The 16,062-nt window shown below is 31.9% G+C and overlaps 1 protein-coding gene across 1 annotated transcript in view; it reads right to left on the bottom strand.

Moving 5' to 3' along the window:
- Positions 1-7,036: 7,036 nt before the first annotated feature.
- Positions 7,037-16,062, bottom strand: part of LOC111708174 (sodium bicarbonate transporter-like protein 11) — a gene marked incomplete at its 5' end in the record, with an annotated part of 30,148 nt that continues 21,122 nt past the window's right edge. The window contains 8 exons of the mRNA XM_023481470.1: positions 7,037-8,886; positions 9,766-9,860; positions 10,573-10,801; positions 11,425-11,540; positions 13,419-13,461; positions 14,135-14,225; positions 14,418-14,470; positions 15,836-15,899. Of these exons, the coding sequence (XP_023337238.1) occupies positions 10,753-10,801; positions 11,425-11,540; positions 13,419-13,461; positions 14,135-14,225; positions 14,418-14,470; positions 15,836-15,899 (416 nt within the window). The remainder of the gene's footprint in view (positions 8,887-9,765; positions 9,861-10,572; positions 10,802-11,424; positions 11,541-13,418; positions 13,462-14,134; positions 14,226-14,417; positions 14,471-15,835; positions 15,900-16,062) is intronic.

The raw sequence follows: 16,062 nt of genomic DNA, 5'->3' as shown, positions 1-16,062 counted from the left end.
ACCTACAAAAAGTGTATATCTGACCTACAAAAAGTGTACATAGAACCTAAAAAAAAGTGTACATCCGACCTACAAAAAGTGTACATTCGACCTATGAAAATTGTAAATCCGACCTACAAAAAGTGTACATCCGACCTAAAACAAGTGGTATAACATATCTGACTTAAAAAAGGGTATATCGCTGCCTTCTAAATCAAACTTGCTCCATGCAGCACATGCTAGAACTCTATCACGCCTGTATAGGTCGGATTAAAGAAAAAAAATGTGCAACCGACCAACAGCTGTTGTAGGTCGGGAAATTAGTTGGTCGGAAGTTCAGTATAGAGGATGTTGCGTATAGACGTTGTAACATTACCAATCAGACAGACATTTTTAAATAACATTGTTAGAAATTAAAACTTAAATAGAAACGCCGTCTATTGCATTGAATAAAATTACCAATTTTCTAGGAAATTACCAAAAAGATAAATTGGATGCATTAACAGGCAAATTTTCATCATTTTTGATTATTTTTAGTTTTTACCCAAAAATTCAGCAATTAAAACCCTGAAAACCCTAAAAAATGTTTTTCTCATTTTTTCTAATCCCTATTTCTTTGAAACCTCATGGTGTTTAATTTCTGGGAGGAGATTAATTATTTTGGAAAGGGGGAAAGATTTTTAAAGAAAGGAACAAAGTTTTTTTTAACAAACGGAAAAAGAGGGAATGCCTCAACAAATAAAGTTTAAAAATTGTTTTTTTTCAAAACGGAAATGCCTCAAAAAAACGGAAACGCCTCAAAAAGAAGAGGAAACGTCTCAACAAAATAAAGTTTAAAAAGTTTTTTTTCAAAAAAACGGAAACGCCTCAAAAAAAAAGCGGAAACGCCTCAACAAAATAAAGTTTTAAAAGTTTTTTCAAAATATGGAAACGCCTTAAAAAAAGCGGAAATGCCTAAAAAAAAAGAGGAAACGCCTCAACAAAATAAAGTTTTAAAAGTTTTTTCAAAATTCGGAAACGCCTCAAAAAAAAACGGAAACGCCTCAAAAAAACGGAAAAGCCTCAAAAAAACCGAAGCGTCTCAACAAAATAAAGTTAAAAAGTTTTTTCAAAAAACGGAAACGCCTCAAAAAAAAACGGAAACGTCTCAACAAAATAAAGTTTTAAAAGTTTTTTTCAAAAAACGGAAACGCCTCAAAAAAAGAGGAAAAGTTTCAACAAAATAAAGTTTTAAAAGTTTTTTTCAAAAAACCAAAACGCCTAAAAAAACGGAAACGCCTCAAAAAAAAAAGAGGAAATGCCTCAACAAAATAAAGTTTAACAAGTTTTTTCAAAAAACGGAAACGCCTCAAAAAAAACGGAAACGCCTCAAAAAAAAGAGGAAACGCCTCAACAAAATAAAGTTAAAAACTTTTTTAAAAAACGGAAACGCCTCAAAAAAACGGAAACGCCTCAAAAAAAGAGAGGAAACACCTAAACTTTAAATTTTAGGAAACGCCTCAAAAATATTCGGAAATCCCTCAACATTTTCCAGTTTTGAGGGATTTCCCAAAATAAAACGGAAATTCCTCAAAACCGGTTTTTGGGGCATTTCCGCGTTGAGACGTTTCCGTGTTGAGGCGTTTCCATAGCACCCACATGGGATATCAAGATCAATCATTCAAGATTAACAATATCTAATTCCGCACAAAAGATCCTATATTAAATTTCTGCAATGAGAGTTTTGTAAATCTACAGAAAACACCAAAATTCATATTTAGATAATTGCAGGTATTAGAGCCGATAAAAATATAAAAAGACAAAGATGTTTTTTTTCTTAACAAATTTGACCCCCTTTGCTATTTTTTTAGGCATAAAGTCAAGTCAAATTTTTCTAAAATATTATTTTCATCAATTATCTCGATCAGCACTTAGGATTCATTTAATTTTGATGCGGATCCTGGATTTGGACTGGATAAAAATGGATTCAGATTCGGATCCGTATCCGGATCCAGGTCATGAAAATTTCTTTTAGATTTACTGAATTTTTTTAACAGAGCAGAAATGTCTTTAATCATAAATTGGGACACCCTGCATATTAAGATATTTGGGACACCCTGTATATCCTAGATTAATCAGATATTGGGACACCTCGAAACATACAAAAGTTTTATGTTCTGCAATTTTTTTTAACCGATCTTGATAAAACTGAAACTTTTTTCGCTTATTTTTTTTTACTTAAACTTTTTATAATCTCCCTTTTTTCAACAGTTCTTATTTGGGTTTTAAAAGTTTAAAGGTTTATTGTACGGATTAGTTTTAAAGGTTCATTGTACGGAGTAGTTTTAAAGGTTTATTGTACGGAGTAGCTTTAAAGGTTTATTGTACGGAGTAGTTTTAAAGGTTTATTGTACGGAGTAGTTTTAAAGGTTTATTGTACGGAGTAGTTTTAAAGGTTTATTGTATGGAGTAGTTTTAAAGGTTTATTGTACGGAGTAGTTTTAAAGGTTTTATTGTACGGAGTAGTTTTAAAGGTTTATTGTACGGAGTAGTTTAAAAGGTTTATTGTACGGAGTAGTTTTAAAGGTTTATTGTATGGAGTAGTTTTAAAGGTTTATTGTACGGAGTAGTTAACTTTTTTGGATTCATTCTACCGTCTCCGCTTCTTGTTGGAGGAAAACAAACACATTTCGCAGAAAAGTTTTTCCAGATTTTTCAGAAATTCTTTTTACAACGGAATAAACTTATGAGGCCTCTTTCTCTTTCTAAATTTTCGACTTTGCAGGAACATAGGAAAATAGTAATGTTCAATTTATTAATAAGAAAGGAATGAAAATAAATAGAAAACCTTGTATTAATAATACTGTATATACTCTATGAAATGTAAAATCTTTATCTAGGAAAATTCAACTTAGTAAAAACTGCATTATTCTTTAAATGTCATTAAATGAAATTTATCATTCAATAAAATTTCATATTTCTTAGAGCGCTTCTGTCATAAAACGGTACTAACGCAAAGAACATTATTAGATTATTTTTGTGAAAATGGATTCCATGTCAGACTGTGCCATCCGTCTTGTGTTTACTTTTCCGCCCAAAGACAGTACACTGCAGTACAAAAAATGCGTACACCTCTGAAATAACTTTCCTTGCATTAGTACCTTTTTTTATATTTTTTTGTGAGGGCATGGGGGACTTTTGTATTCAAGGTTCTCATTATAAAGTTGCTTACTTGAAGAAAGAATCAAAGTCATTATTTACCCAGAAAGATTTCTATTTATTATATGTTATCACTGGTCTTGTTCTTCCTATAGGCATGACATTAATTTAGCTTTTATTCACACCGGCACAGGGTGACCAACAAAGAATAAGACTTCAGAGACGACTGTGCGAATTTTATTCTTCATAATCATGATTCCCCACTACTGTAATATTGTTTCTTTCTTTGCCAAATAATTTAATCACTGATCAGCCATTCCATGACTTGAATAAATCCAGTGTCCGAATTAAATAAATTTGAACCGCGGCATAAATCTGCCAAAAAGCCGTTTCAATTGAGCGCCGGCTTAAATCTTGAAAAATTGAATAGAATTTTAAGTGGAACCAACCATATTTGATCCACGGCTTAAATTAAAGCCGCGGCTCAAATTCTTTAAACTCGGCCTCAAGAGACTTATTTCAACCTTGGGATCGTCATACATTTAAAGTTTTAATCGTCTTTCAGTCTCATCCCTTGTGGTTAACCCTGTACATCATAGAATTTACTAAAATAAGTTTTGCAGTCTCATGTTTTTGACATCATATACGTATAGACAATTATGACTGGTTATTTCTGATATATGTGTACATTTAAATTTGTTGGGATAAAAGTAATTTTTTTTCAAACTTTTAAATTTGAGAGGTTTTGTTATTTGTAGCGGTTTAAACAAGTTTTGTTATTTGTAGCGTTCACATATATATAGTAACATTCACATATTTATATATAGTAACATTCACATATATATATATATATATAGTAACATTCACATATATACAAAGTAACATTTCCGATTCAATATGGAACATCATGAATCCCCTTTATTGCATTTTAGACAGCATGTGGCACAACTTCCATCACAAGCTTTTTTAACAAATCAGCTGTCATCGTCCATGTTTTTTTTAACAAATCAGCTGTCATCGTCCATTTTTTTTGCATACAATGCCTCATGGTTTCCCCCTCCTTAATTACATTGTTTTTGCACGAACTCACAAATTCCGAAGAGCCCGTCTTTAAAGTGTACTGTTGTCTTTGTACAAGAATAGTTGAAAACACTACAATTGTCAACCACACCACATCTTCACATACTTTCAGGGGCGTACGAGGGGGGGCCGCTCCAATCTACGCGTGCCCCCCCTGAGAGGCTGAGGGGGGCACCCATGGGGGAGGCAATTTTGATATTACATCTGCTTGCATTTCCCTTCCTTAGGCCAGACACAGTGGCGTACCTAGGGGGGGTAGGAGTCCTCTTGCCCCCCCCCTGAGAGTTCCAGGCGGGGTCCTGCCCCCCCTGGAAAATACTAAATTAAAAGGAAACTACGTTTAAAAAGTAACACCTGACAATGACAAAGACTAAGGATTTGTCTAAATTTACTGTTAATACAAGGAGAGAGAAGTTTTAGCCTTCTAAAGANAAAATTTAAAAAAGGTGTTTTTAAGGGGGGGGGCACAATGTTGCCAAGGGGGGGGACCCAAAAAAAAAGCCCTCGTACGCCCCTGGAGAGATGGATACAAGCGTTGCACGTGCAGCCGTAGTACATTTGAATTGCTGAGCCGGGTCAACCTTTCCGGTCCTAGTTTCTACTGTATTGCCCGGAAATTTAGTAAATAAAGCAGACACTCGATAGGACTACCCGTTGCAACAAGGTTGACGCGGTCAGACATTAGGTTGAATTTACTTCTACTAAAGGGTCAGAGGTGCGTGGCTGAGGGATATATGAATATGGATTGGGAGAGGAGGAACGTAGGAGAAGGTGTGGATTTGAGGGAGCTGGAAGGTGTAGTGTTAAAGGTAGAAGGATAGCAAGGGGACGAAACTGTTTCAAGACATGGAAGGGCATACATACAGATGATGAGAATAAAGTACGTGTTACATCGACAAAAGTGAGAGTTAGAGATTGCATAAAGTGACAAAGTATCATCTCTCCCCATCTGAACCTAAATTCTGTGATATTGAGACTTATTTAATGAAAACTGAATATTTTCAGTCGTATTTTCACTGTACAAATAATTTCCGAATTTATGCTTATAGCTGAAAAGCATTGTATTAAATTGTTAGAATTTTGCACTTTTTAAGACGGTATCCTTCTCTGAAGGGTACAAGTGTGAATCGATTACGTCTCCTATTCAGTCCAAGGGAAAAATGAAATTAACTATATTAGTATTATACTGTTCCGAAACAGAGATTATATAATCAATCCATATTATATATAATATTTCCATTATGCAGATCAGCCTATAGGCTATCTTGCATCCCAAAAATATTATTAAATAATAATCAAAATAGATTACCTTTATTTCTAAATAATATGATATATATTTTTATAAATAAATAATTTTTCATTTTTAACAGTTGCAGTTGGAAACGATGGGATAATATAAAAGCATGATAGTAATAATACCAATGATAATAATAATACCAATGATAATTATAATACCAATGATATAATACCAATGATAATTATAATACCAATGATAATAATAATACCAATGATAATTATAATACCAATGATATTAATAATACCAATGAAAATTATAATACCAATGATAATAATAATACCAATGATAATAATAATACAATGATAATTATAATACCAATGATGTTAATAATACCAATGAAAATAATAATACCAATGATAATAATAATACCAATGATAATAATAATACCAATGAAAATTATAATACCAATGATATTAATAATACCAATGATAATAATAATACCAATGCTATTAATAATACAATTGATAATAATAATACCAATGATAATAATAATACCAATGATAATAATAATACAATGATAATTATAATACCAATGATATTAATAATACCAATGATAATAATAATACCAATAAAAATTATAATACCAATGATATTAATAATACCAATGATAATAATAATACCAATGATAATAATACCAATGATAATAATAATACCAATGATAATAATAATACCAATGATAATTATAATACCAATGATATTAATAATACCAATGAAAATAATAATAAGCTTTATCCTCAACGCTTTCAAATACCGCAATCAAAATAATATGGGGAACAATGCTACAATATACACAGGGTAAGGAGAATGTGTTTGCCGCAAATAATTCACATCAATATAGTCCACCAGACTGGCCAGTACAAGTAATGTATGTTATGATTACACGGACCGTTTGGACTGATGTAAAATTCTAACTTTATTGCAATTGCCCATTTAGATCATATATTCAAAAAGTGTTTAAATTGAGAATGGATTTTTAATTAACAACTGCGTTTTGTTTCACATTCTGCTTAAACTATGTTTTATCATTATCAAGGTTTCTAATAAATGAAGTTCTAAATGCCTAAACAATTATCAAATTCTAAATCACATTATTCATCTAAAATCTAGAGCCAGTGTTTGTACAAAATACAAAATACACAACTTGTAAATAATCTCTTTTAAGACGTTTAAACACAAATTTATGAACTTAACTTACATTGTTTTTGTATCTAAACTGCACTATATTATAACTACAATTTTACATATTTTTTACTAAATAACAAATAACATTTTGTGCGCTTCTACAGCTTATTGCACCATTTTCATTACATCCACCAATAGAAGTTGAAATGTGATGGGATTAAGCTAGCTGACTTAAGCGTCAATGACAAATTGAAACTTTTGAATTCTGAGAATCAAATAATTATTAGTTCATTTTTTAAAGCTTTTTGAAATTTTGATAATTCTGTGGCCGGATTTTAAGAATTTGAGCGGCGGTTTAAATTTAAGCCGCGGCTTAAATATGGCTGGTTCCACTTAAAATTGTATTAAATGTTTCAAGATTTAAGCCGGCGCTTAATTTAAACCGGGTTTTGGCAGATTTAAACGGCGGCTCAAATTCTTTAAATTCCATCTCTGTTTAATGAATGTGAACTGCCTACCGTCGCGCCGGCTCAAATTTGACTGATCAGTGATCACCGATTTAAATTCTTCCTTAATCTTTATTCATGAATCGGTGATTCAAATTTGAACTGACACTATACAGTTCAGCAACTTAGCTAAAATTCATTAAATTTAGTTCCGAAAGAAGAGATAAAAGAATAGCTCGTAAGAATTGGTTTAAATTTGGTCGATTAATTCAAAAGTTTTGAATTTAGAGGAAAATTGTTGTACACATTTTATTTTCAATTAATGGATCAAAACAATAAAATTCGTATTTCAATCCAAAAGTAAAATAAGTTTTATTGCATTGAAAAATCAGTTTAATCACAATTAATTATACTTTTGTTTAATACTAAACATAACATGATCTTTTGTATATGGGAAATATTTTCAATTCGCTCATTAATTATATATTTATAAGTAAATAAATAACATTTGTGTAATAAATATTCCTTATCAAAATTTAGCCAGAACTTTATAATGTTTTCTAATATTTGTAAACAACATACAGAGATGGAAAACATTTTGTGAGACTTGTATTTTTTGCCCAATAAAACTCAAGCAATAATTAGAAAAAAGAAAATGATATTCCTTTAACAAAAAACATGAATTTAAGTTTGTAGAAGATTTTAATTATTTAAATTTTCTTGTTGGTTTAACTATTGATCTGAAGCCAGGAGCAGGTGGATTTTAGGAAATAGAATTGGGGGGGGGGGGGGATTAACCTAACTAAATTGGTCATTAGAAAGTTGGTCTTTGGCATTTTTTCTTGACCTTTATATTCAGTGAAATTTAATAAAGCTTATGGTATATTTAATTTAAGAAAAAAAAATGTCGGATTAGGAAAAATTCCCGCTTTTGTTAACCTGATTTACTGATGTAAAACTTTTAAAAAAATTATGAGATGCATTTTCTTAAAATTCGACATTTTTTAAATACAGCATATAAGCCTTTTTTAAAAACTCACGAATCACGATTAGTTTAAGGCAAAACATAAGAAAAAACATAGTTTTTTTGAAGGAAGAATATTGCCAAAAATGCCTTGTACTTTTCTACAGGGTTACCAACAAAGAATGAGACTTCAGAGACGACTATACGAAATATATACTGACTTTATGACTTTATCCGCGCCAGAAGACTTAATTCAAACTTAGGGACGTTATATTTTTTAAGTTAAGTTAAAGTCGTCTTTACTTTCTCATCCTTTGTGGGGAAGCCTTAATGTAAAAATAATCTTACGAAGTTCCGATGTTTTTGTTTAAGGATGAGTGGGAGAAGAGTTGATAAAACTATTCTGATGACCAGGAGACTCTGGTCCCATGAAGAGAAGAGGCGGGCTGTATGATTGTAAATTTAACGAGGTATGATTGGAGGAACTTCTATCAATTGTAGAATGCATAGACGAACCTCCGTCGGGTGAGCTTAACTGAGCTGAAGAGTTTAAGTGTGTGATATGAGCTTGATAGTCAATACTTTCAGCACCGTTTAATGATTTAAAGCAGTCTCCTGGACAAATATCAGTTGTAACCCCTACTCCTGTCTTGGGCAGACCAAGATCCAGGTCTACGCCTGCACACTCCAGTTCTCTCATATTAGAGTGGGACCGGAACCCTCTGTGCCGGGAAGAACGAATATCAAGACTCTTCAAAGAACCGGTTTTACCGAGGGGGTTCCCAGTGTTGAGAGAGAGAGCCCGAGTGACCTGGAGATGACCAGCCCCTGTACTCTGCAGCTTTATTCTACTCTCCTGCCTAAATATATGATATAAAGTAAAAAATTGAGGATCGTTTATTTTTAATGTTTGATCTCGATATTCAAGGCATGGACACGCTGAAATAAAAGGATCAATGCCTGATACCATCATTTTAATTATCCCTGAGGTGGGTTTTCTATTGTGGATATCCAGATCAAGCATTTCTATTGTGGATAATGAGATCAAGCATTTCTATTGTGAATATCGAGATCAAGCATTTCTACTGTGGATATCGAGATCAAGTATTTCTATTTTGGATATCGAGATCAAGCATTTATATTGTGGATATCGAGATCAAGCACTTCTATTTTGGATATCGAGATCAATGCTTGTGTGGATCTGGATTGTGTGGATCTGGGTTGTGTGTATCGAACACAAAAGTTCCCAGCTCTGGTACGACCACAACAATAGATAAATACTTGCGCGTAGATGTGCATTGAGACTTGAGATAACGATACCGCTAAAAAATGCACTAAACTATGAAAAAAGGTTAACATTTGTCTATTTTACAACGTTTATTATTAAACAAGGAGTTAGCAGCTATAAGCGTATTTAAGAGTTTAATTAAAGGGTTTTTCTGAACTACCTAACAATATTGAATGAAGGGACGAAAACTGTTTTAAAATTCCAAACTGGTGGTGTGGTAAGTTGAAAAATGATTGAAATTGAAATTGAGAATTATTTTCAAAATCCGGTTTCAATCCTTTCTGTCAAACTCTGACCCCCCCCCCAGCAGGAATAGGGTTAATAAATATGAAAACTGAGAAGCTGTTCTGATTATTGCTTTATAGTTAAATATCTCCAACTACTTCTTGTTGTCGAGAACTTTGAGCTCCTTGGTGAACCTTTTCTACTGGAATAATAACTTTTTTCTCACCTTAACATGCTGGGTACAGCTTTCTTAGGTTTATTAGGTACTATTAATACATTTCTACGGGTTGATACAGCTTCTGGGGCAGCTTTCTCAATCAGCTTAACATATAAATATAAATTACCAAATTGTCAGGTTACAAAACTGTAAGGTTTAAAACTGCCAGGTTACCAAATTGGCAGGTTAGCAAATTTTCAGGTTTGAAAATTGGCAGGTTAGCAAATTGGCAGGTTAGCAAATTGTCAAGTTAGCACATTTTCAGGTTACCAAATTGACAGGTTTCCAAATAGTCAGGTCACCAAATTGTCAGGTTACCAAACTGTCAGGTTACCAATTGTCAGGTTACCACATTGTCAGGTTACCAAATTTTCAGGTTACCAAATTGTCAGGTTACCAAATTGTCAGGTTACCAAATTGTCAGGTTAGCAAATTGTCGGGTTACCAATTGTCAGGTTAGCAAATTGTCGGGTTATCAATTGTCAGGTTACCAAATGGCTAGATCAGCAAATTGTCAGGTTACCAATTGTCAAGTTAGGAAATTGTTAAGTTAGTAAATTGTCAGGTTACCTAATTGTCAGGTTACCTAATTGTCAGGTTACCTAATTGTCAGGTTAGCAAATTGTCAGGTTAGCAAATTGTCAGGTTAGAAAATTGTCAGGTTACCAAATTGTCAGGTTACCAAATTGACAGGTTACCAAATTGTCAGGTTGCCAAATTGTTAGATTACCAAATTATCAGGTTACCAATTTTCAGCTTACCAAACGATATTACCTTTAAGCCAATGATTTTATTCTCAAGGATGAACTGTTTTACCTTTCTACGTTGAAGAGGTCCCCGAGCTGAAGTACTAAGAAGAGGGGGCGGGGAGAATGTGGCAATAGTTTGGGTTGGAGGGGGAGGTGGGGGCATTTTCGACCCTGTCCATTGATAAGGTCCAGGTTGAGTTTGCCCAGGAAGAAGGGCCTTGTGCCCCTGAAGGGGGGCTGGTTCCTGTCATTGATGGATTCCATCCAAAACTTGAAGGAATTTATTTTCAATAAACCTTAAAAAAATCATTAAGGATTGTCAACTTTGTCAACGAACAAAACCATTCATTAGATAGAGGTTCAACTTTCGTTAACGAACTGAACAGTCGTTAACGGTGAATGAAGTTAACAATGAATATTTTGTATATCTACAATTAAAGCAGTTAAAAAGTGAAAATTGTTAACGAATAGCAACTTTATTAATGAACAAGAAAAAATGTTATCAGAACTTAAAAACTAACAGCTGCTGAATGATCTGTTCGTTATCTAAAATCCACGAATTGACTGGCATTTATATAACACCAAAAAACTGGAGGAATAGAACGACGACATTAAATCGATCTTTAAGTGAATTTGATCGCGTAACAAGGCTAATAGTAGCCTGCAGTAGCTTAAAAATCTCTTTTTTAAATTAAATTTTAAGTATAGATTTTAATTTTAATTAAAATTAGGGTTTCCAACGCGAATGGATTTTACTTGCCAGCGTTTGCGAGCTCTGCAATTCCCGCGTAATTTCGCGCAATTCAGCATAATTCGAGAACAGTTGCGCGCAATTCCGCGCAACGGAATTCCGATTAAAAACCCTAACTAAAATAAAGCACAGGATTTATAATTATTATTATTATGATTATTATTATACCTTGGAATGATTAGCATTCTGATAGGCAGGAAGGAAAACAGCATAAGAGGGAAAATCATCTTTATATAGGGATACGGCCAGAAGCCCAGTACACACAGTAGTAGTAGCTGAACCACCTTAAAGGGACTATTAGCGTAATTTCAAGTGCCCCTCGATGCCCAGAGGTACCCATAAAACCATAGAGAATAGAATATATAGAGAGGAATTTACTAGAAAAAAGTGTAAAACGGCCATTTTGTTGCACTGTTTCCATACTGCAGGTGTATTTCACATATTTATGCTATATAACCTTTTGGGCCCTGGAATATCATTATATAGAAAATCTAAAATTATTGTTAAAAGAAAACCAAATTATGAAATAGGCTGGTTTCATAATTGACCAATGATCATTTCACATAGACTCTAAGCCTTCCACTTTACAAACGATGATTTTCCGTTATAACTATAAATCAAATGATGTTTTAATTCAACTAATTCATTATAAAGTTTATTTAACAGTTTAAAAAATTCGAAATTGAAATGAATAGTCTAGGGAACATACTGTATTAATACTCTACTGCATATAATTTGTAAACATTTACATGATTTGTACACTTTGAACTCCCTTTCAGGCTGAAAGGGACTGAAAAAATTCATACCGAGAGCTTCTTTTAATTCCTCTCTATATATTCTATTCTCTATGCTTAAAACCTTTATGTGTTCGTGGAGTCGAGTTTGCGCTGTGTTGAGTTGAGACTGTACACAGCGCACTCTTAAATGTACAACTGTAAACAATCGGTTTACAATAAGTTTAAACACACTTTAATCGACAAACTTTCAAATGCTTTAAGGGTACCTTTGTTAATCGGACGTTGCTCTCTCTGCATAGGAGGTCACTTGAAATTAATCTTACAGTCCCAATATATACGAAATATTTGTTTTCGTTTCGAAAGAATTTCATTTAACTTTATTGTGTATTGTACAGAGTGGCACATTAATCATGATGATTTCTTGGTCCGCCGTAGAGAAATTCTTTCCTTATTGTTTCAACTGGTATTTAAGTTTTTTAACATCTCCCTTATCACAGGTCTTTAAATTTTAAAATGTATTTTTGATAAGGTTTAGCTTTTTATAACACTAATGCATACTTCTTTTGTCATTTTTAACTCGATAGATGCCTTTTTTTAACAGTTGAATACTTAAATTCGAATTTTTGTCTTTTTCTAAGAAATAACATAGTCATACAGCAGATTTAATTTATTCCAATATTACTTTAGAAAGAGATAGATCTGATTTAGAAAAATGTTCCAAAACTCAATCCAAAGAATAAAATTCAAAAATGTAAATATAAATAAATGTAAATGTAAATGTGAAAGTATATGTGAATCAGAAAGTAAATGTAAACGTAAAATTAAATGTGGAGGAAAATGTAAATGTAAAGGTGAAAGTAAAAGTAAATGTAAAAGTAAATGTAAATGTGAGAGTAAATGTAAATGTAACAGTAATTGTGAAAGTAAATTTAAAATTCGGTGATGGTGATGGACCAAACCTCTGTAGAGTAAAAAAGTAGATGTTAGTTCCACATTTATTGAAAATATATTTCGGTTTGGGTTGACCCTCGTCAGTTCTAACGATATAATAACCATCAAAATCGATAAATAAAATAGTGAAAGTAAATGTAAATGTAAATTTGAAAGTAAAAGTTAATGTGAAAGTAAATGTAAATGTAAATGTAAATGTAAAAGTAAATGGGAATGTAAATGTAAGTGAAAATGTAAATGTAAAAGTAATTGTGAAAGTAAATGTAAAATAAATTGGGAAAAAATGTAAATATATCTAAATGTAAATGTAAAAGTAAATTTGAAAGGACCTGTAAGTGTAAATGAAAATGTAAATGGAAATGTAAATGTAAAAGTAAATGTGAAATGTTATGTAAATGTAAAAGTAATAGTAATGGTAAATGTAAATTGTAAATGTACATGTAAATGTAAATGTAAATGTAATTATAAGCATACCTGGCATGCAGTAAATTGATGAATTTTTCGTTGTGGAACTCTCCTAAGCAAAATCAGCATGAAAATAATGAAAACTGTAAAAATAATTTTAATTTGTCCTTGCTCTTACGGAAGGATTTGAAGGCCAACATATCCGGTCAATGAGTAAATTGTGAACCCAAATCAGAGTGTTCAGTCCATTCGGATTTGACATTTAAAAAATTAGGATTTCCTCCAACGAATTCATTTCAGAAAGTATTTGGAGAAATAAAACAACAGCAAAAAACTCCAAAGTCAATTAAAGTCAGAAAGAAAAAAGTCATATTTTTATTAAGGATTTTTTCCGGATATTCAACGACAGGAAGTAAAAACAAAGGACAACAGTCATAAAGTTATTTCCTTCAAGAAAAAAAAATCAGAACACAATTATGTGATATTTTTTCCTTAGTACTTATTTTTAGTAGTAGAAATAAGAAAATTTTTCTATATACTTTTTTGACAATTTATTATCGTTTATCGTAAATATTTGGTCAAATCAAATCATATAAAAAGTCATCAAATATTATAAAATTATAGATAAAGATAGATAAAATCATATATTAAAAATCAAATCTTATAAAATTTGATCATATCAAAATAAATCAAAATAATTCAAAACAAATCAAATCAAATCAAATCAATCATTCATAAAAAAATCAATTCAAAGACTCTGAAGAAGTAAATAATGAAATGTTTACCTAATGTAATGGTTTGGAGGATACGCAGTCTGCTCCATGAACAGGAGCTGTAATCTTTCAAACATTTGATTTCCAGACACTGCTGTCACAGCTAGATAGATAAATAGATAGACATATAAATAGATAGATAGATATATAGATAGGTAGATGTGTTTAAAAATAAATATGCATAAAGGATATTTAGATAAATAGATAGATAGATAGATATAAATATTGATAGATGGATATGTAGATAAATAGATGAACAGGATAAGATTTGTATAAAGGATAGATAGATATTTACCTAAGTATAGAAAAAGTCCATCCAGAACAGGAATAGGTATATAGTTCAAGGGTCTTAAAATATAAAAATAACAATTAAAGGCCAAATCTATAAAAATAAGGTCGAATGTCACATTAAATAAAGGTATTGGGTGAAGGTCAAATATGCCTATATGATAGGCCGGGTACTGAAAGAGGTTTGGCCGTGCCATCAAAGTTAAAACAGAGCTGGCTAAGGATAGGGTCGATTCGGTACTCGCCACGCTTCATTAAGGCCGGTCAGTCCGGTTCGAATTAAAGTTGACACTAGTTACTTGGTTCAAATGCTAGACTGTTAGTCTCCCTTTTTGATTTTATTGTTTCCTTGCCATCATGTTCCTTCGTACAAAAGTTTAGAGTCCGGGAAGATATCATTATCATTGGAGTACTATCGGAGAACAACTCAGATCTTATATTGGAGACCTCTAGCTTTTAATTGAGGTCTCCGATGATAATATTGGGGATCTCCAATGAAAATCTGGGGTCTCTAATGAAAAGCATGGTTTGGTCTCCAATGAATATCTGGGGGTCTCCGTTGAAAAGCTTGGGAATCTTTGTTAAAATTATTGGGTCTCCAAGGAAAATCTTGGGATCTCTGATGAACAGCGTTGAATCTCCAATAAAAATTTGGGGTTTCCGAAGCCAAGCTTGTGGTTTTTATTAGTTATCTAGGAATCTCCGCTCAGCAATTCAAGATTTAGAAGATTTTTGTGTTTACTGGCCGTTTTCAAAAACTTTTAATCTTATTTATATTTTGTTGGCAATTTTATGAAATCTGACTGTTGGCCTGTACTGTGACAAACAAATTATATAGAAGTAGAAAAAATATTATTTGGTTTTTAAGAAGACTTTTGTTTGGTTTTCTAGTAACCAACAAAATTAATTTGTTCAATTAATCCTAGAATAGGTTTCCTTTTATATAAAAACTAGATTAAAAGACATTTAATATAAAGGAATCATTGAAAACCAATTTTTTATATTTCTAAAAAATTCATAAAATATCTTTTCAAAATTTGATAAAAGATTTTTACGGAATTGTCGTTATAATTTTAAATGAATGGTTCACGTCACAAATAATTAAAATGATAAAAAATGTAGCAGATATCGCCGTATTTCTTGCTTCAACAGTCTTTAATTCTGCTAAATCCTAAATTCTCCCATCTTTGAATTCTTCTAAATCATTTAATTTGTGCTGGCTTCTACAAAACAAATAAATGACTTGTCATATAAAAAGTTTGTTGCAAAACTTTTTGTTTTCAGAATATTCAAATCCAAATATAAAAGAAGATGGAGAATAGAATAGTTAATTTTGAAGATTCTCTTAGTTTCACTTTAGTCTTAAATGTTCAAAATTTCTTAAAACGATTCTTTTTTTCAGAATTAAGCGAACTTTTATCTCACCTTGGAATAAGTTTAACAGAGACTCCAATTAGAATATTTGAGACAAGGTTACTGATTCTATGTTCTTTTTACATGTCATCAATTGGGGGCATAGTGCAGAGTGGTGTTATGATTGTGAAATAGTTGTAAAGGGAATACTGTTAAATCTTACAATTCTGTTGGAATCTTTATTCAGAAATGTTAATAATACTAAATGATAATAATTTTATAAAACTATTGTACACTTT

The sequence above is a fragment of the Eurytemora carolleeae genome, unplaced genomic scaffold (assembly GCF_000591075.1).
Source record: "Eurytemora carolleeae unplaced genomic scaffold, Eaff_2.0 scaffold839, whole genome shotgun sequence".
Classification (NCBI taxonomy): Eukaryota; Metazoa; Arthropoda; class Copepoda; order Calanoida; family Temoridae; genus Eurytemora; species Eurytemora carolleeae.
Note: the sequence above shows the minus strand (reverse complement) of the source record. Positions and strands in the feature narration are given on the sequence as shown.